This window comes from Pavona decussata, unplaced genomic scaffold (genome assembly GCF_977016875.1).
Source record: "Pavona decussata unplaced genomic scaffold, jaPavDecu1.1 SCAFFOLD_134, whole genome shotgun sequence".
Taxonomy (NCBI): domain Eukaryota; kingdom Metazoa; phylum Cnidaria; class Anthozoa; order Scleractinia; family Agariciidae; genus Pavona; species Pavona decussata.
In genome coordinates, this window is record NW_028145547.1 from 5,974,023 (window position 1) to 5,995,029 (window position 21,007).

Consider the following 21,007-nt stretch of genomic DNA (forward strand, 5'->3'; position numbering starts at 1 on the left):
ATCAACCTGCAAATTCTCCTCACTGTTGACTCTATATTTCTAATGATACAAGTTAGGAGAATTTGTTTTGAAATCCAGGCATTCATCTTTGGTGGTCATTTTCTCATGACGAAAAGTTTCACGTTTGTCACTATATATTGGGGCTTAACAAGATAATAGCATAATTTTCAACCAAAATACGACAAAAACGTCCTTTATGTACAGTAATTTTATTGCACTCTGAATGCACTTCTGACAGTTGTTTTTCATTTTCTCAAAAGTGCAACTAAAAAAACACAAATTAGAATATAAATAAATCCAATTCACATTATAGAATTATTAAATATTAATTCTACAGTGCCAAGAAATAACCCTCTTGATTTCCACTGTGAGCAAGTTCATATCTATTTGCTACATTGGTACACTGGCTAATTAAATATCAGAATATTACTTTAAAAAATCATGGTTTCCATACAAAAGGGCAGGAGCCTATCGCCTCCTCCTAAACAAGACAATCTCATGCCAAATAAAAAATCCTAAACACCATATGCTCAGACCATGAAGTACCAAATTAGAATATAAATAAATCCAATTCACGATAAAGAATTATTGAATATTAATTTTACAGTACCAAGAAATAACCCTCTTGATTTCCATTATGAGCAAGTTCGTATCTATCTGTTACATTGGTACACTGGCCAATTAAATATCAGAATATTACATAAAAAAATCATGGTTTCCATACAAAAGGGGACAAGAAACTCCCGCCTCCTCCTAAACAAGACAATCTCATGCCAAATAAAAAATCCTAAACACCACATGCTTAGACCATGAAGTACCAGCTAAAATATATGCAGTGAATGTAACCCTTAAACAGGAAGTTCCAGTATAAAAAGGGCCTGGCCAGGCCATTCCCACCTTCAGTTGTCAATCAACCATCAGAGCATAAACAACTGACAAACAACATGTGTCAACATTAGGCTTTTACCAATAAAACTGGCATAGTTTTTAGAATAACCCTTGTTAAACAAATAAGAACTTGACATCTTATACTGCTGTGGTGATATTATGAAATGTTGAGGTATATTTTTCAGAGGACATGTGAGTCAACAACTTGCCATGACTGAACAGCACCTAAATTTGCATCTCACACCGACAAAGGTGTGAGACGAAGGAGGGGCTTGCCCTTTTATAGTGCAACTTCTTGTTTAAAATATTATTCTAATTTCTGCAGAATGAAATAATTTTAATCTGCCACCTTGTGGCTCAATTAGCGGTGAATCTGATTTAAGTCTAACACTAAGGCATTGATCAAGCAACCCAATGATGGGCTAAACGTTTAGGTAAACTGGCTATGCCAGGGTGTTCTAAGTTTTGAGAACCTCCAATTATATAAAATAAATTACAAAAATAATCAAACCAAACCTAAAACACACCAATTTAACACCTGTGTTGGTCGAGGGTGACATTTTGCCCTTGTCACCTTTACAAAACAAGAGTCCTACCAAAAGTTTGCTTTATATACATGTATGATTAAAATCATTCCTAGCCTCTATTCAGGGGCACCCAACAGATCGTTTCAGTAAATTATCTGTTCGGAAGGCCCTTAATCCCCTGCAATTTTCTAAAGGGAATTTTCACCTCGAACGTTCGTGATATGGGAAATTTAAGACCTTGTGTTTTCGGATTGATAAAAATGTGGTTTCGGGTACCGAAGAAAGGTCAGCTAAGATTTTCGAAAAGGAAATAAGACCTAAGGTTTTCGGGAAATGGACAAAAATGCCCTAGTAATTTCAAAAAGACTCAAGTTGCCCTAGAATGACCGAACAGATAAAAATATTATAGTGGCGCCTGAAATGAACCTGGAGAGCTTTAAAGGCACTCCAGATAGCCTAAAATATTGTGTTTCAAAGGATTTGAGAGAAGTCGGTGGTTGGGTGCCCCTGTCTATTGACTTCTATTAGTATGCAACTGTCTGTAGAAACCTCAAGCATAATATGTAGTCTATTGTTAACAAATGAATGGCCTGGTGGAAAAGGGGTACGTGATGATCGATTTGGCCTTTAGAATTAGACTGCGAGTAGTCCTACTTTTTACCTCAGATGATGTGCGCAAAGCGCCGATAAAATTATGCAAATTAGAAAAGTGCCGCTCGCCACTTGCTAGAAATCACGCGTTCGCAACAGAACTTAGGGAAAGAAAGAGACTACTCGCAGTCTACTTTAGAATGGAACTTTTACATATTAGAACATAGCTCGGTATTAAGTTTACAACCAATTAATTGACATGCATCGTTTCTCATACTGCTACCCTGATCTCAGTTATAACTAAAATCTCTTCTTATCACAAATTGACAGCAGCTATTTCCCTTGAATGCTACAGGACTGCAATTTATTGATTTTAAAGGGTGTGGGATGACATCCACCTCTCACAGATGCATGGTCAAGAAATTTCCAATTTCCTCCTCCAAGCAACCAGACCATCAAACTCATTTCTACTCTCTGGTGTGAAAAGTCTTGCCTCTTGAGGTGAGAAAGGACTAATAACAAGATTGATGGGTCTGATGACTGATGAAAACCATCACCATGCCAACTAGCATGTCATTAAAGCAGAATTGAACTGCTAAGGAATAGGTGGAGATAAGTGCCAAAAGTGTGGCATGGGTAAAAGTATGTAATTTATTTAATGTCAATCATATGGGGAGTGCTTGTGCAATCGTCGACCCTGAGGCAAGGAACTCGATTCTAATCATACTACTTTGACACAGATGATAATATAAAGAACATAATGATTAAGGCAAGATATATCATGACAAACACAACTCCAACACCAACAGCTGAGTAAGCAAAGTTCCGTGCTGATTGAGAAGCAATTCTGGCAGAGTTGATGTCTCCACGGGCAAGAGAATTACGAACCTAAAGTAAATGAGAAAAACCAGTACAGCTGCATACATTACAATCTAGACACTACAGTGCAGACAATGAAAGAGTAAAATTTCTTGTGCAAGAAAGCAACGTGACACATCTCAAAACACCAACCTTCCAATATTATTGAAAGTTCAGTGAAAAATTGTACTTTGGGTGCAGGGAACGGCAAGCGGGGCACAACCCATCCACAAAACAAAAAATAAATAAATAAAATAAGTGAAAAAATAATGATTATAATGACAATGGCAGTGCAACCTGACAGAAACTCTCTAAGTATTAGGACTTGGAAATTGAAATAGCAAGAATGTGGAAGTAATAAATACTACTTCCAGTAAGGCTCAAAAGTGACCAATCTAAAAAATCTCACCTCATTCGATTTTAGTATAGCCATAATGCCGAGAGGCCAGCAACAGCAAAGGCAAGCAAACCACGACAGGGCCTGGTGGTCAGGGGGGGCCATTTCAATGGATGGTTGCACCATGTAGGCTCCAGGTTGCTATAAACATTTTTTACATAATTTATTAGCATCAACTTGTGACTGTGTGAAAAGGACAAAACTTGACTTTTAGATAAATCAGCAAAATTAATGTTATGAGCACTCTTGTGGAAAATAATTTAAGACTTTTTGTAGCTCACAGATTTGCCTTTGTCATACTAGTGAGTTTACGTAACAGGGCGGCGGAGGGAAGGGGACGGTGAAGTATCGTTGTGTGACCAACATAACATCTTAGTATCTTCACATTTTTAGGCCATTTGTGACTAAAACTGGAGAGTGTTCTCTCATCTGTGACAATGTGAAAACCACGAGTGGTAGGAATTTTACAATCTAGAGTCATGAAAACTTGGCGGTCATGTTGGTCACACAAGGACAATTTGCCGTCCCACCACATCAGCCGTCCTCTTGTGTAAACTCGCTACTGTCAGAGAAGAGAAGCCATCCAAAATGTTACTTTATAACTTGTATTGTCAAGGGAAACAAAAACAATTTTGAGTCTAATGAAAAATTAAACACTGAGTTAAAGGTAAGAGGTTAAATTACTGAAATGAGTGAACCAGCAGGGATGGCTTCCAGTTTAAAGTTCGCACAACAGGGGGAAGGGGGATGAGCTATCTGTGGAGGCTCCACCTTAAAGGGTGACATGTTTTACCCTCCTAGTATCCAAAAAAAGTGGTGAAATTTGTTTGCAATTAATACACTATTTTAACCAATTATGCACCAGCCGTTTCCAGAGGTTTTCCAAAATTTAACAAAATTGGCAAAGTCGTTATTTCCTACCCCATCTGCAGTAAAAATACGTAACTTACAGGGCAAAAACAAACAACACCCCTCTAGTCTAAGATAGTTAACATTATTAATTATGGAATAAAATACACTAGCTGCCAATTAAAAATTTTCCAAAAAACAAACTTGAAGGTAAAAATTTCCGAAATTTCGATGAAATTTGATCCGCGCGTCACATGGGTGAAATCTGATCTGTCTCGAGAGCATGTGTTTGTTTACGCAAGTTTACACAGTTGTCATGTTTTCTCAATGAAAATAGAAAGAAAAACACACAGAAAGCTTTCTTAAATGAAAAATTTATTCAGAAAAGTCTTTGTTTACGCCTGAGAAAGAAAAGCATATAATTATAAATGCGAGACGAGCGACGCGCAAGCAATTTGAAGGAACTAACAAGTCCAATTCGAAGCAAATTAATCGACCCGTGCGGGGCACGTTTTTCAAATATTTCGCAAAAACTGTTCGGAGTACAAAGAATCGGTCAATTAGAATAGTATTTCAGTACAAATTCACAATCAAACCTGTAATTTTTTGGCTGTTGAATTCCCAGAAGTACTTTTAAATTTCGCAGAAAGTCTGTGGCCTGAATAATGATTTGAGCTGTCCGCTCGCTCGTCGCCTGGATAAAACAACAATTCGTACTCAAAGCGCTATTTCTTCGCCGTTATTTCTTGGATTTTCGCTGTCGAAACTGTTGAGTATTCCTTAGCAGTTCTTCTTTCGATTTACCATTTCGAAAAGGTGTGTTTTCCTTCGGAAAACGCAAAAATCGGCAGCTAAAAATTTAGCCGCGCAGCCCACGAGGCAACAAAAATTGAAATCGGACACCCCTTTCTGAAGACAAAAAGCTCTTTTGTCTGGGCCCCCCTAAGATCTAAAAACATATGCGCAGTTAGTGGATTCTGATTGTTCAGTCCTTTCTGAAGACAATGAGAACAATAGGGGACAAAAAATTCCCTTCTAGGGGAGGTAGGCTCCAATCGTGTAGTGCGCGCAGATGAACCCGAAATCACGGCCGGTTTTGGCCGGCACGGTGCGTAATGGGTTAGGGGGGTTTTTGTTTGTTTTATGTTTGTGAAAGGGGCACCACTCGTGTAAAATTAGGTGTACAAGAAAGACTAAGGGGCTACACCTCCAGGTAGAGCCTTGCCTATGACATTGTAGTAACCCCCAGCCCAAATTCCTCCAATTTGAGTTATCAACTTGCTACTGTAGATAGATAATGCATTGTCTTTTTTTGCAGAGGTCAAGAAAAATAACACTTACCGCTGAAATTACACAGCCAACAGGAGCACCTTGATATACTTGCCCTGGGTAACCTTGGGCTGGATAACCAAGTGGTGCCTGGTAACCAGGTTGTGCTTGGTAACCGGGTGGTGCTTGGTAACCGGGTGGTGCTTGGAAACCTGGTGGTGCTTGGTAACCAGGCTGTGGCATGTAAGGGGGTGGGGCCTCTGATGGATACGGGGAGGGTATGACATCTGCTGTATTTCCAGGGGCTTGTGAGGGATCATGATCAGTGGCTGAGAAGAAAAGGTCACCATTATTACAACAATCTTTTCAAATTGATGGCTTGATGCCTTTGGAAGGAAAATTAATTGAAAAAAAGAACTTTCCAAACTTTCTCAGTGTTTGCATTCACTGTAAATTTTGCGTTATTAATGATCAATGAAACCTGTGTCCATGGTTGGTAGTTGGTATGCAATCAATCATTGCACATGTTATGTGATCAAAAAATTATCAGTTTTCTTGAACTGTTTTCACTGTCTCCCCTACCTTTATCTGACATTGTTAAACAAACACGCCGACTTCACCAATCTGTCATAAAAGAACAAATTAAAACAGACATCAATTGGTAACTCACACTTATATTCTACATTGTTATATATATTTTGCTAATACATTTGTGTTCATGGTACATACAGGGGAACCCTGTAAATGTGACCACCTCCAGGCCATAAAAATGTAATCGTAATAACAGGTAGGTTGGATTAACGAGGCAGAAAAACAAAGGAAATGACTGGACTTTCTATTCCTTCGGGGCACAAAAAAGTGGTTGTAATAACAAGGTGGTCGTAAGGCGTGGTTCCGCTGTATAATTATGTTTTTGTGATGTATATATATTTTCCTGATACTTACATTTCAAACTTCAAAATACATATATTGTGATCCCGGTATATATTTTATTCATATGATGTTTTGTCACAATTGGTGCCTCGTACATTTAAGTCCACAAAAAAGAAAATAAGAAACAGGAAAATCTATTCACAACCCCTTTAACAGTATTAAATTTTTAATAATATTTATTAGTCATGCAGCCTCAAGGTCATGCTGTCAACCTCGATGTGAGTTTTCCTAATGCTATGCCACGAGGTTTCGTTTCTAAAGCTGATCTAATATGAATTGTTGTGATTGAGTCGTTGTGTTCGGAGCTCTCCCTTCACGTAACATTTCTATGGTAATAACGCGTCATTTATTCTGGGTTATTTTTATTCCTTTTTTCCCTAGAATACCTACTATATTTTGCACAATTCTTCAATAATGTTGTCCGAACTCTCACAAATTATTTTTGGGTTCGATTAGTCACCGGCTCCAACATGGCGGACGTTAATAATTCAAGCCTCGCGTGAAAGTACACAACTTATAAATTCAACGTACAACAATGATGACAAAACCCTCACAAGACCGACTGGCGGACGCAACTGATGAGTCGATAAACTACAGTATGTCTATCTTATCTATTATATGAATTATGTTAAATGAAGAATCCAAACAGCTTCTTTGTGGCGCTCATGATGATCTGCGTCACTGCAGTGTCATCGTCAAATTATTGATCACTGCACCGACAACAAACAGAATAAAATTGAAAGGAGAGTTAACTTACCAACATAAGGCAAGTATGAAGTAATAGTTTCCCTTTGATAGAAAAACTGAAAAGTTTCGCTTTCAGACGTTTGCCACCGTGAAAACCGTAATGTACCCCGAGCTGAGAAAAAAACGAAATGGCGGCGCGGAGCACTTCTCACGTCATGTAAAGACAATGAATTGTAGCTACCGCGTTTTCTCTAGTAGAGCGTTTCGCGTTGAACGTAATATATATGTCAAAGGTTTTTTTAGTACCTTAAAATTCCTCGGTTTTGGACGCGCAGTGTGGCTAAATTATTTCAAAGCCTCCTACACTGGTCCTTCGATTTTGAAGTGGGCGCGGATCCGCAGAAAAGAATTTTGAACGAGCGCGGAGCGCGTGGCACCATATAGAAGTCTGGGACGAGGCAGCCAACTCCACCTTGCATTATTATTACCTTATAATTCATCCACCACACTGTGCTTTCACATTTCGTTTGCAAGCAGCATGTACGTCTCCGTTTTTTTCTGTTTTATAGCAGCCCTAGGAGCTGTAAATGGACAAGTTCAGCCCGTTTGTCAGCCATCAAGCGCCAGCAACGCATCCAGTCCCAAGCTGCCGAATTTGCCCACAGCTTTTTCAACCCTCTTGGAAGTAAACATCGTGAATAAGAACTACACGGCCGTGTACAGGGAAGTCTACGACCAGAAAGCAGACAAAGGCAAGCTTGAGAGAACAAAAAATGGAACTAAGCACGTGGATATCTACGACTACACTTTGGATGAGGTTATCCATATTGACGATAAAATCTGCACTGTCTCGTCCACTTTACACAGGGAGCATTCTCAGTTTAGCTTTTTCGGCTTTGGTTCGCATATCGAAAGTGTGTCCCAGTTGTTCAAGTTTGGAAAACAATTTAACGAGACGTACATGGGTGTCACATCCGTCCGGGGAATAAGGTAAGTTTAATTCCTTACTGCAGATTTGATTCGCTTAGATTTAGAGGTGATGGACGATGGCTTATGGCCTAGAAAGATACTAGGTTGGAAGCGCGCGGAAGCTACACCAAACACCTACACCTTTAAAAGGCACGTGGAATTAAGAACTTAATTCATTGTTAGGACGTTTACCTGCATCAGATTTTTTTTAATAAAAGCTGCAGCTTTAATAGCTAAAATTCTCGTGGTTTGTTCTCATGATTAAGAAGGATAACTGAGAAAAACGTTAGCTTAATCTTGGCAAGAACAAAAGAACGTGACTTATGACTGCCAAGGAGTCGAGGAGACCAATTTTTAAATTGACATATTCAAAATGACTTATTCAAAGGAACTACCTTGCTCGTGTGAATTACTCTCCCTTGATTACACTCCCCTCTCTGAAGTTCGTTTTCACCTCTATTTTGCTGAACAAGTGCATCTCGTCAGTCCAGAAAAAGGATTGATACAGGGAAATGCGCGCGTGATTCGCATATATTGCGCGATCAGATTACAGTTCGTGTAAACAAATATTACATAACGTATATTTACTCAAAAGCCCTTTCCAAAATGCTGGCTGAGAATGCTTTTAATATTGTGCTGTAGTTTGTAGGGGATAAGATTATCTACCAAGCTAGAATCTGATCTAAAAATGCAGGTTCATTATGGTAGTACTACCACAATGGACCTGCATCTTAATTGTCCTGTAAGTAGTGTTCACCTAACTGTAGTCTTTCTTATTTAGGGTAGACTTCATCTTTCGTCATCTTCAGGGTTAGAGGTTGTTATGTGCTGTTTAATCAGTTTTGTACGACCATGAAGTATCACAGTTACGTAGCAGCTATGCACAAAGAAGCCAAATAATTATCATAATACTCGCCTAAAATGATAAGGTAGATATTGCATAACAAGGGCAGTACATATGCTGCTGAAATATTTTGAATTATTTTCTACATCATAAATTATTATAAATCTTTGTGCCTGACAACATGTTTTGAATTCAGTCTAAGTCTGTGTTATTATATTTTCAGCACCACATTCCACTGTTCCGATTTATTAGGATAGTTTCATAACACTAACACAGTGACACTGCAGATTGTGGTCATGCTTTGTGAACTTGTTATTGATTTCCCATCCAATGAGAGATCTGTTTACAAGCAATAACTTCATATTTCTTTGTTATTTAAACAAAGAGGAAAAAAACTTAAGAGAAATTGTTTCAACTTTACTGCTTTGCAATATTCATTTGGTTTGGAGCTTGATATTGTTTGTGATAATACTCAGTATGGAATTACCAACCTGTGAATTAAAAATTCACAGCAGTGTTATGTGGACACAAACTGCAATAGACCATTTCCGAATTACTTTGAACCTCATAATGAAAGCAAGGCTAAGTGCAAAGTTTTTGTTATGAAAATTAGTTTTCATTTATATGCAAACAAAACTAATTTTCGTATGAAAAGTTTTGCACTTAGCCTCAGTTTCATAGCGAGGTTCTGAGCAACTTGAAAATGGCCTTGTTTCTCTCTGGTTACCAAGAGTGCTTTTAATGCTATATCTAGCCATAGACTTTTGTGAAACAAAGAACTTTTCATCTAAATTTTATAATTTATTAATTTAATAAAATGATGATGATGATGATGATGATATGCAACCCACACTTAAATATATTTGGAACCTTCAAATTGTTTTCTTATTTTTCCACAAATTTAGAAATATTCTAATTTGTCTGGGATTGACCACTGTAGTCCTTATTACCGAAATCAAGGGGATTATAATTATATTGGCACTGTCGTGCTCTGATGACTCCATACAGGCCCATCTTAATTAGACTGCGCGCTGCCCCATCCCAAACCTCTTGTAGCCCTCTTCATTCGCCGCTCACCCTATCTGGCTTCTGCAGCTTGCCTAAAAGAGCTTGTTCGCAGGCTACGTCTTAATTTGCCTTTAAACAGGTTATAACTAGGGCAAATAAGGGGTTTGTGTTGGGAGTCATAAGATCATGAAGGTACCAATGCCTCACCCCCAAAATGTAATATTTACCGGTAGATGCTAATATTAGGCAAGTGGGCCTTTTTTACTTTGCTTTCTCTATAACAGCTAGGGTTCGTTCGGGTCATGCATGGCAAACCTGGAAAGTCATGGAATTTCGTAATGTCATTATCCAGGTCTGGAAAGGCATGGAATTTAATATACAATGTAATTATTTGTGGGTCATGGAAAGTCATGGGAAACGTTGATTGTGGAAAAAATCACTAAGAAGGCATTCTATTCTAAGGGGATTAAAAAATAAGAATAACGATCAATTTAAAAACCAAAAAGGAACCAAGAAACAGATTTTTACTCAGTACAAATGCATTTTGAGACTAAAATGTGAACACCCATTTATGGAAATCTTGGAAAAGGTTATGAAAAAGGTCATGGAAAGTCACAGAATTTTAAAAGTCCAAATGAGTACAAAACCTGCATAAATATCTCAAACCAGATGTTCCTGCACAAATATTACATAAATTAAAAGAAATAAATAAGTTTCTCATCAAGTCCCACCAGGAAAACCTTTCAAACGTTTTATACCGGTAACAAAAATTATAACTGAATAATTTTTTTGAGCAGCTGTTACACTTCAATTAGCTGAAACTTGTGTGAGTTAGTTAAAGTTTCATCACTTTAGACATGATCAAAATCAATATAACGCTTTGGGCAAAAAGCACTTGTGAGGCAATTTATAGGTTGACAATATATTCAATACTCAGCAGTAGGTTTAAGGTCACACTTGTCTGATTTGCACAGTAACTTTGTCCATTTCTTTAATGAAACTTTTCATAAAATCTCTAAAACAACACCTGTCTTGACCTCACCTGGATATTAAATTTAGATAATCAGGTATTCATTTCAGGTTTCTCTCCTGGCTCATACAATGACTTTAAACTGTTTAAATTATATTGAGGTGGAAAGGGAAATATCAAATTTAAATGCAGAAAAAAAATATAATAATATTGGAGTTTTTGTTACAGCTGACAAATTATAACACTATTAAACAAATTAGATGATTGTGATAAAGCCACAAAATACAATAATTGTAATTATTATTCTAAATGCCTTTACCGTAGAATAGTATTACAGTACATGTACATTTGGAATGTCATTGTGTGATAGGGGAAAATTCAAGCAATAAGCTGCAAGGTCACGAAAAATTATTGAACTTCTGGGCATAATGTTAATTATCTGGGAGGGGTTACATGTATATTATTTTGTGTGTGTACTTTGATCTTAAATCAGATTATAGTGACTACAGGTGCAATAGTCAATACCAATTTTTACATAATTATTAAAATTCAAACTTGGCTCTGAGGCTTAGAGAAACATATAAACAGGATATTGATATTATGCAGAAGATCATAAATGAATAATAATATTTTTCTTCTGTTTTATTCCCCTTAGCCTTGGAGCAAAGTTCAGGGCTCGAGAGAAAAACATAGTGACAACTAGGTTTTATTTCACTACTGGTCGGTAGTCAAAAGCAAATTTCCACTGACCAGACTTTGTCATGCAAGGTTTCACTAACTTATTTCAAGAGCAAGGAGTTGGGGAGCAGACATGCTTATTTACAAACGGAATGTTTATAAACATTGATAAGAAAAATGTTCCAGACTTGTAAACAATGTTGCAACAGTTATCCTATTTTCCATTTTCTAATTAATTTTTTTTTTGGTTGTTCTCTTTTCTTATTTTCCATGAAGGACTTTCTTTTAGTTTCCTCTCCTTGGTTGCTTTCATGATTCATCATAAATAGTTCTCAGTTTGATTTCCATCTGCTACTCCGACCAATGCTTCACAATTTTCATTTTCCAAAATGGCTAGTTAAGGCTTATTTATAAGACCTACTTGTCAAAGTTGAAATTTTACTGGTCTGCGACTACATGTAGTTGGCTATTGTAACAGTCTCAAGCCCTGCAAGTTAAAATTTGAAAATAATGATTGAGTTAATTTTAATTGAAAATATTGCGGTCTATTTACATTGTATGTGTCAGTCAACTTATTAAGTATTCAGACAGACAAGATTTGAAGCTTTTGCACCCTAGCACATACATGTACCTTGGTGAATTAATCTCTTTTTATTTTTGTCCTAGATGCCACCACTGGAGAACCTGTATATCATCCAACTATACTTCCTACAATCTGGATTACTATTTCTCGGTACCAAATTGGGAAACGACCTGGGGCATGCTGAACTCCACTGTGGTCCGTGCTGTTGTTAATGGTACTTCTCTTAATTTCAAAATGAACTTCACTAGTGGCAGATTTACTCTTTTGAATGACACACATGATTTCTATCATGTTTACGACTTTTTCAACTTCCGTCCTGGCCCTCAGGACCCCGCCAGTTTTCAGCTTCCAGAAGGTGTGTATTGCAAAGGACTTAAAGGTGCAAACAAGACAGTACCAAAACTTCCAAGTTCAGTTTTCAGCATGGAGTTTGAATTCACAAGCAGTCGATATAATACTCTGTCAAGCTGGCAGGTGAGTGTATGATAAATCTAACTTTCTGTTAAATTAAAGGTATACTGGCCTGGAATGCATGTTGTTTTTTCTCTGGAAGAAGCACTGCTAGAAGTTTTGTCTGATCGAGCTCTGGTAATTGAGCTCATTAAATTAAGAACACCCAACCATGCAAGTATATTTTTGCTTAGTATGGTTCTTTAAAGCCTGTAGGTACATGGTGAATTTAAGCTTGGGCTGAACCTTTGGTGTTTATATCGTTAGTTTTAGTTGTATTATATATACATATTGTAAATTAATTCTGAAAAACCCCTCGGGGAGAATTTATTATTGTATTGTATTGTATAACATTATAGTGGTGTATAAATTATAATGAGATTCATCCTGGGTGCACTATTATTGAAATTTTGTGGGAGATCATAATTATTATTAATAATATTATTGCATTTAGTTATACATGAGATTATTTTTTCAAGCCTGTCTGCGGATCTAAAAGTTGTAGACTGTTTCAGCCGGGGGTGAAACTTCCTTCAGTTGGTGTATAAATTGTTATTTCATGCAAGCTCTTTCCTAAGAGGATTTGTTAATGAATCCATAGTCCGTCTGTTATCCGTTGTAGTACCATATGATATTAGATCAGGTGTCTTGTACCCAACTGAACTATGTTATTTGGAGACATTTGCAAGAAGCAATATTTCTGGTGTTTTCAGTTTATCAAATTAGTAAAGCCAAATGTTTGAGTCTTTTTTTTTTCTTTCTTCTTTCTTTTGACAGGAAATTTATGATGTAGAGAAAAAGCTTGCATTGTTTAAGCATCCGGACTGGTGGAATCCCAAAGTGGGTCCAATTATTCTAATTCATGATTTTAACACAGGAATTGGCTATAATATCTCTAGCCATCACCCTGGTACCACATGCCGCCTGTTCAACATAACTTTGAAGACTTGGGATGCTACTGATGACGGAAGTCATCATATTCGTATGAAGACAGTTCAGGAGCTTTGGGAGCGCCTCATGGGCGCAAATGGATCATCAGCATTGGTGTATAAGGGAACTGCTACTGTACGTGGTATGGGTGCTGACATCTGGGTTGGGAAGACAAATATGAAGAGAAAGAATGTTACATACCAGGTGAAGACTGTCCCCCTTTTCTTGGAGCATGTTGTGTTTTCAGTGTGTGCAAAGGCACATTTAAACGGTTTCAACATTTTGACCGAAATTTGTTCACAAAAGTTGAACGGATGTTGCGCAAATGTTGAACAGGTTGTTAAAATGGCTTTAACTGCGTGCAAACTTTTTAAGAGCAAAGGTATTGCAGAGTATTATTATTAGTAGACTGCAAAACAAACAGTCCACTCACAGAGGTTTAGGATTGTTAATTGAATTGCTGTCTTAATTTTGTTTTGGTCAAGAGTTGATGTCTATCACTGAGAACTAGTGCCAAAAAACTATAATTTACCTTTTGCCAGTTTGAGGGAGCTGTGATTAAAAAAATTCAAACTGACTAAGGGTCAGGCAAAAATTATATGCTTAAGAAATTTTTACAAAATTAATCCCTGACACAATCTGTTTTGATATGTTTCAATTCAAATCGATCACTATAATCTCCATTACAAAAATTTTCCATTATTACTCAATTAAATCGTTTTCTATCACTGGTATCGAATAATAATATGCTTCTTTTCACAAAAGTGTCAGACTTTTGAAAACATGCTTAGCCGGGCTGTGAAATTTAATTTATCTGACACCCTTGTTTGTTGTAACTTTGTCCCTCCAGATTGTTCACGAGTGGTACTTTGCAAAACCAAACTGGAGAGTCGAGTCATTAGGCTTTCAAGGAGTACAACACCAGGTTCTTCTCAGAGTTGACTTTTTCTCAAAGCGGGGTCACAGCGTCATGAGCGTGTTCAATTTTAATCCTGATGCTGGTGAACCAACACTTTTTGACATCAAACCTTGCTTCACGCGAGAAGAACAGCGTCTTGTTTGGTTTAGTTTGTATGGTAAGGATGTACACTGTTATTTCTGCGATTTGGGTAATCTCAACACATTGATTGAGAACACATGAAAACTGAGGAATTTCTAGAAAATTATTCTAGAAAAAATATACCATTTTGATTTTTATTCTGAAAAGAAGCACCTAAATATATAAATGGCCTGCCGAAATAGCCAGAAGCCCATGGATTGTGACGTTAGATATCTTGGTCTCCAAGGAATTGTTTCTTCATATGCCAGATTGAAGTTTGAATCTCTAGAAAATTAGTTCTTATATACTGCAGTTGTTCATTAATTAATATTATCATAATGGTTTTTATGTTTTCAGACCCAGAAGGGAAGTATGAAAAGTATGTAGGTTCAAAGGAGTTAAGGCTGAGCCTTGCCAAGGCCGTCAGTGCTGCTGCTAATGTGACGATAATCAGAGTGAATGGAATTCGGGTAAGGATCAAAATACATGACGGCATAATTCAGTGACATACATGCAAGCTAAGAATTACCCTGCGTAGCAGGCGGAAAATTAGGCGCTTTTCTCTTGCTGGAAATGCTTGCTGTGCAGGCTAGCTGAGGATCTAAGAATAAAACAATTTAACTCAAACAAGTTTTTCTTTACACTCTGATGACAAGGTTCATTAACTTTTGTGCATGTGTGTACATGAACATACATGTGTGATGAAATGTGGCAAGTTTTTTGTTGAATTACATGTATTTAGAGCAAGCTTCATATTACTATCAATATTAAATATTAGTATTGCAAATGATTATGATACTGATACTGTTCCCAGAAACCTTGCAGCTTATTACTGAGATCAGCATAGGCTGCTGCCAGCCTATACCTGTCTCATTTTCTGCATTTTATGCAATAGGTGGTTGCCAGCCAGTATGGCGATGTAGCCAACTCTAGTTAATAGCAATTTTTTAAGAAAAAAATTTGTTAATACAGCATGTGCATTTTAACACCTCCTTACTGTCAGTCTACATCACATGTGACCACGAGAATGAAGAGAGAATGACATGAACATTCAAATTCCTTTTGGTACGTGTAAGGTCCAGCATTTGAATGGAATGTCAAGAAATCTTTCCCAAAAAGACGCATTAACTGAACAAAAAAAATTCAAAATACTTGGGAAACGATTGTTTTTTCTTTTTTTTAAATACTTAATGTAGAAATGTAAAAAGTATTCATAGCTTTATACCGTCAATAAACTGGAGTAATTTGTACGGGAACTTTGAAATGTCCCTGGCGATGTTCAAAACTGACATGTAAATTTCAAAACTCCATTCAATTAAAAAAAAAAAAAAAACTGGTCACGCGTGATGTACATCACCTGCAACTAATACGCTGTGGATTATTTAGGTGGTGGATTATAAGAAGGAGGAACTGGTGGTTACCTTCACATTGTTGGACCGACCCAAGGCCGAGGGAGGCAATGTGGCAATTGTATATCCTGAGGAAGGACTTATGGGTGCATTGGATGCCTTGAATAATTCAGTGAATAATGGAAAACTCAAAGTGCAGTTCCAGGGTGGTAGGTGTTGATTGAGATTAATTTCGAATACGGTGATATCAATAATTTATTTGAACTCTCCCATATGAAAATTGTTAAAATAGTAATCGGAAGGTCATAGGTTATTGTTTATTATTTTCCAGCCCTAAGTTTGGTTTGGGAAGGTCATACGTTGTAGGTTATTTTATTTTATTTTATTAGCTTTGCCTTTATGATACCAAAAAAAAAATCGCAATCAATATGTAGAGGTTGGCAGGGACCTCGCAACAGCTAAGTAGCCAATTATTGCGGGGCCAGAAATAAAATATATGTAAGAGAAAGAACGAAAAAACACATCACATGCAGCACATTTATTGGTTAGACTTCTGTTGTGCGAAATCGGATTTTCCTTTGCCGGATCATACCCGCTGTATCACTGCACGACTGAAAAATACATTTATGAACAACACTAAAACAACTTCTTTTGCAAGAGGTGAAATATCAAGGGTTGAAACCTTGTTTGTTATTTTCCAGCTCTAATTTTTGTTGTCTTTCTCTTTTTTTTGTCTCAACAGACACGTTGCGGGCTATCAAGTCATCATTCGTTGTTGGGTTTTCACCCGGAGTCACTCCCCCTCCCATCCCTGTCACACCCTCCAGCAAGCCCCAGCCGGGAGGGGGTGGCAAACGAAAGAAGGGTGTCTCCAGCGGTGTAGTGGCGGGCGTTTCTATTGTCATGCTTGTTGTGGGGATTGCTGGAGGCTTGCTCATCGCACATGTGATCATGAAGCGCCGTGGAACCGGCTTGTTTTCGTACCAGAGACAGGAGTAGCTGGATCGTGCCTCTGCATTTCACCGATATATAGGGGGCTTGTGGTTTGTCTAGTTATATGTAGTTTTCTAGAGCGGTTTTGTATTGATGGTAATTTCCCCGGGAGTGGGGGGAACCCCACGTAAAAGTGACAGGAGTTCATCGTGGGAAATTTTGAAAATAGCCCCAAAAAGGCATTAGAATTCTGTTTTGTGAGCGTGGTCCAAACAATTTTTTACGCCTAACAGGTACCAACTCTAAAACAATATACTAAACATTTACTTCCTCTCATATTTTTCGGTTCAATACAAAGGTTCCACCATACCTCTGACGGAAGTCATTTTAGATTTTGGCACCCTAAGGGGTACCAAACCACGAATTTTAACCGCTAAATGGTACGACGATCAACCCCGTCACTTTTGTATGGGAGTCACCCCCCAGGGGTAATTTTGTATTTTTTTCCCCAAAAATCTTTCACGTAATGTTTGCGTTGGGTGCCCCCCATTATTACAATTAGCGAACTTCAGATGGGAGTTTGTCACGAGATTGAGGATCTCCACTCAAATTTGAACGTTATAGGTCACTAAGTGTCACACGGTCGTGCCACAGTGGTATTTCGTGTCACCAGACTCCTTTGGTAATCCTGGCCCACATCGTAATCATGTTGTTACTGATCAGTGACAGAGAGAGTCACTGGCCTTGGAAACTTGACTGATTTGAAATTAGGTACCTTGTGGTAATCATACCGTTAAGAATCTTGCACTCATGCCATGACCTCCATCAGTCAATGAAAAAGGTCTCAGTAGGTGTTATAGACCTTTTCAAACAGCAAACTCTAAGCTAACGGAACGTAAAGTCGCATCCGATACTAGCGTTAGTGGTTTGTTCGTATTCATTCTATTTTCGTTTACTCTTTGCCCTCGCTCCTGCGAAGGCCTCATTACCTGCCACTGTTCCCCCCCCCCCCCCCCCCCATTTCTCCTCTTGGGGAGGAACGCAGACCGGGCTGGAAAGAGCATCAGAAATTCGTTAGGCCAGTTACACAGTCATAGCTTTCCTCTCAGAAGGGGAAGGGATGGGGTGAAAGAAGAGAGGCTAATTTGTTATAACTGTTTAGTTGTAACTTTGTTTGTACTGTGAGCTCGTCCAAAGGGCATGCTCTAAATTGTATTTTTTAAAATATCATCCGGGAAAGTCTCGCTGTACCACAGGGAGTACTGCATGGATCAAGCGAGGCTTGAAAACCAAACATTTTGCTGTGCGTTTGTCAAGGATGCCAACTTTTAAAACTGGCGTGTAACGTAGTATAGTTCGGACAGTATGTAATGGTTAGTTATATAAAGTGGACGTTAAAGTCGTTTCAGCTATTCAAGGATCAAACAAGAAAACATCAACCCCCCCTCCTCCCCCGGGTGGGTACTCCCCCCCCCCCCCCCTATATAAGGTACATAGGTATGTGCCGCCCCATGCGAAGCTTAATTACGCTACAGCAAAGGTCTGAAAACGGTTATGGAAAATGGCATGTTTTGGTCTGAAATAGGGTCAGGATTTGGAGAACCGGGCGGCACATCCCTACCGAGAATTCCGAGGAATACGCCCCCTCTCCCCCCACCCGGTGTCAACCCTTCCAGTGGCTAGTAAGTATCAACGGTTCTCAGTTAGCCGAAAGTTAACCTTGGGAGAGCAGTTGTCCTCTATTCGAGATATTTCAGCTGTGTTCAGCATGTTGCTGCCGGCGAGAAACACACAAGAGCGACTCCTCGATGAAGCATCGAAGCATTTTAAGCTGGTTGCGCTCTCTGTTAACCACCGGCAACTTGTTTCCAGTCCCTGAAAACGCGGCTTGCGAAAGTGTTGACGTTCTCTTAAATAGACCAGCGGTTACAGTATATTATTTACTCTAAAGGTTACAGTAAAATAATTATTTAAACGTATAGCATAAGTGCCAATTCACTAACCGCACTCGAGAGAAACTCTCAAGTTACTTTTACACGAATGCAATCGATATTTAAACTGGTGTTCTTGTATACTGAAAAATTTAAATCACTTTATTTAAGTGTCAATGTATTTAGCACAGAGCAGTAATTGGGAACACTTTCCAGGTCGAATTGGGATTTAGAAATCTTGGTTTTTGAGGAGAGGGGAAAACCTTTCAGAGCAAAGACAAGAACCAACAACAAACTCAACCCACATATGACGCCAAGTCCGGGAATCGAACCCGGGCCACACGGGTGGGAGGCGAGTGTACTCACCACTGCGCCATCCCTGCTATCCTTGGATATTTGTAGGGCGGTTACAGTATAGTATTTACTCTAAAAGTTAAGTTAAGTATTTAAACTTATATCATAAATCCCAATTCACTTACCACACTTGAAAGAAACTCTCAAGTTACTTTTGCTCGAATGCAATCGATATTTAAACTGGTGTTCTGGTGTAAAAAAATATATATCACTTTATTTATGCCTCAATCACAGTATTTAGCGCAGAGCACTAATTGGGCACACTATGATCTGAGGGAAAAAGTACGACTTCGCGCTTTTGTCAGATCGTATTTTAATTGAAAATGAGCAACTGCTATTCGAGTAGAATTAAATACATTTGTTAGCACATTTGTTAACGTAAAATCAGTAGGTAACATAGCCAATATAACGGTTTGGTTTTGAGTTTAAAAATAAAGTTGACTTAAAGTCAAGTTGTCGGTTGTAGTCTATATTCTTATTGTTGTTTCTCAAACTTAATAATTCATAAAGAGAAAACAAATCACTTCCGTCAAGGAGATTTGGATATGTGATCGTACACTTTTTTTTTTTTTTATAGGAATTTATTTTATAAGAACATCGAGGCTAAAATTTGCGACATTTTTAGAATATTTTAAGAGTAAACCCGAGGCTGAGATTTTAAAGGAATATAATTGTGTGTTTTCGAAATACAATACCATATAAAATTCTTCCTTTCTCTAAACAGCAAAACTAGCGAATAAAACGATACAAACCTGCACTAGCCAAATGTTCGATGCTAGTGACAGTTCGATGGCTTTTATCTAAGAATATTCACAAGAATATTTTCAGCCTAACATCGGCAGAAAAATAAGAATATTCATCCTGGGCCGGAAAAACAATATTCTTATGTGTGTAGTTATCATAAAAATTTGGTGAAATTTTGCTTTGAATTTCTCCAAGAATTGTTAATAGTTTGAGAAGTATTATATCAAACACGAGAAAGCGTGTTCCATCCGATTTCCAAACAGCGAGAATTGGGTTGAAAGAAAGATCCGGAACCGAGGTCTACCTTTTTAACTAACCTCGAGGTGTTTGGAAATCGGATGAAACACGCCCTTGTGTTTTATGTTTCACAACACGCCGAGTCGAAAAGAGATAAGAAAGACTGCCAACCAAGCCACAAGCAAAGGCGAAACTTGGCAGTCCAGAAATGCACGTTACTGAGATTCATGAACTGTATAATAGGTATCACAAGGCGTCCCCTAACCTTAATTCTCGCCAAAACACACATAATTCTGTCAAACATGAAGCCATATGAAAACGACAAAAAGGCTTGATTTATATGAAGTACCCAAATCCAGGGTTAGGTGCATTTCTGCACATAAGTGAAGATAAGTGAACGGGATAGAAGAAGTTGTTTGATGAGAGGACTTTATTCTGACTTGAAAGATTGTTTTTGTCTTGAACTTTTTGCATCAGCGGACGTACTAAAACTATGATGAGGGACGTTCCGATATCTTGAGAACAAAATTACGATTTGTTTGCAAACCTGCATTTTCTGTGCCTCAAACCAAGACTTGGCGAAATCCTATAACCACCCGGAACTTGTGAGACTTACTTTGACGGCCAGAAGACCTGTACCACGTTTATCACGTCACTTAGAAACTCATGGAAACTTGGCCGGCTCAAAGTTGCCTAGTTTCGGCATCGCTTCCTACCAGGCCCTCCTGGTCAATACGTTTCCGTGACGGCGTAGCAGTGATGGCCCTGTATCCATGAAAGTTTGGATAGAAAATATCCTGCCCCACCCCCCAACCCCCCCCCCCCCCTCCCACCAAACTCGGTTGATTGGGCAGGTACACACGAACTCCTTGCTCACACACTTTTCAATTTCTCTGATTTGCGTGCATGACAACACTGTTTGAGAGAGTTTACAAATTGAAATGTGTCTTGGTGTTCAATAGGCCATTTCCGAGTTGCTGTGAACCTCA

At 38.2% G+C, this 21,007-nt stretch overlaps 2 protein-coding genes across 5 annotated transcripts; one reads left to right on the forward strand and one right to left on the reverse strand.

The window, feature by feature from the left end:
• Nucleotides 1–189: 189 nt before the first annotated feature.
• Nucleotides 190–8,464, reverse strand: LOC146467965 (uncharacterized). 3 transcript variants are annotated; one of them, XM_085125682.1, is made up of 5 exons: nt 8,364–8,464; nt 5,962–6,003; nt 5,452–5,708; nt 3,274–3,402; nt 190–2,894 (listed from the first exon to the last, which is right to left on the reverse strand). In XM_085125682.1, exons 2-5 carry the CDS (start codon nt 5,972–5,974, stop codon nt 2,733–2,735), a joined length of 561 nt encoding a protein of 186 aa, XP_084981808.1. In that variant the 5' UTR covers nt 5,975–6,003; nt 8,364–8,464; the 3' UTR covers nt 190–2,732. The 3 variants fall into 3 exon arrangements, with proteins under 3 accessions (XP_084981808.1, XP_084981807.1, XP_084981806.1); XM_085125681.1 differs by lacking the exon at nt 8,364–8,464 and adding an exon at nt 7,306–7,389; XM_085125680.1 differs by lacking the exon at nt 8,364–8,464 and adding an exon at nt 7,070–7,244.
• LOC146467966 (uncharacterized) lies at nt 6,579–19,489 on the forward strand. Of its 2 annotated transcripts, XM_085125676.1 has the most exons (8): nt 6,579–6,908; nt 7,569–7,989; nt 12,135–12,525; nt 13,279–13,635; nt 14,282–14,507; nt 14,828–14,940; nt 15,857–16,028; nt 16,562–19,489. In XM_085125676.1, exons 1-8 carry the CDS (start codon nt 6,848–6,850, stop codon nt 16,816–16,818), a joined length of 1,998 nt encoding a protein of 665 aa, XP_084981802.1. In that variant the 5' UTR covers nt 6,579–6,847; the 3' UTR covers nt 16,819–19,489. The 2 variants fall into 2 exon arrangements, with proteins under 2 accessions (XP_084981802.1, XP_084981803.1); XM_085125677.1 differs by lacking the exon at nt 6,579–6,908 and having other exon boundaries at nt 7,401–7,989.
• The last annotated feature ends 1,518 nt before the right edge of the window (nt 19,490–21,007 follow it).

Bases quoted from the DNA above. Each gene is read 5' to 3' on its own strand.
- LOC146467965 (XM_085125682.1), bottom strand. The intron at 3,403-5,451 runs GTAAGTGTTATT...AAATGTTTATAG, and splicing joins TTGGCTGTGTAATTTCAGCG to CAACCTGGAGCCTACATGGT. The intron at 2,895-3,273 runs GTGAGATTTTTT...CATTTACTTTAG, and splicing joins CTATACTAAAATCGAATGAG to GTTCGTAATTCTCTTGCCCG.
- LOC146467966 (XM_085125676.1), top strand. From the start codon at position 6,848: ATGATGACAAAACCCTCACAAGACCGACTGGCGGACGCAACTGATGAG. The intron at 7,990-12,134 runs GTAAGTTTAATT...TTTTTGTCCTAG, and splicing joins ACATCCGTCCGGGGAATAAG to ATGCCACCACTGGAGAACCT. The intron at 13,636-14,281 runs GTGAAGACTGTC...TTGTCCCTCCAG, and splicing joins GAAAGAATGTTACATACCAG to ATTGTTCACGAGTGGTACTT.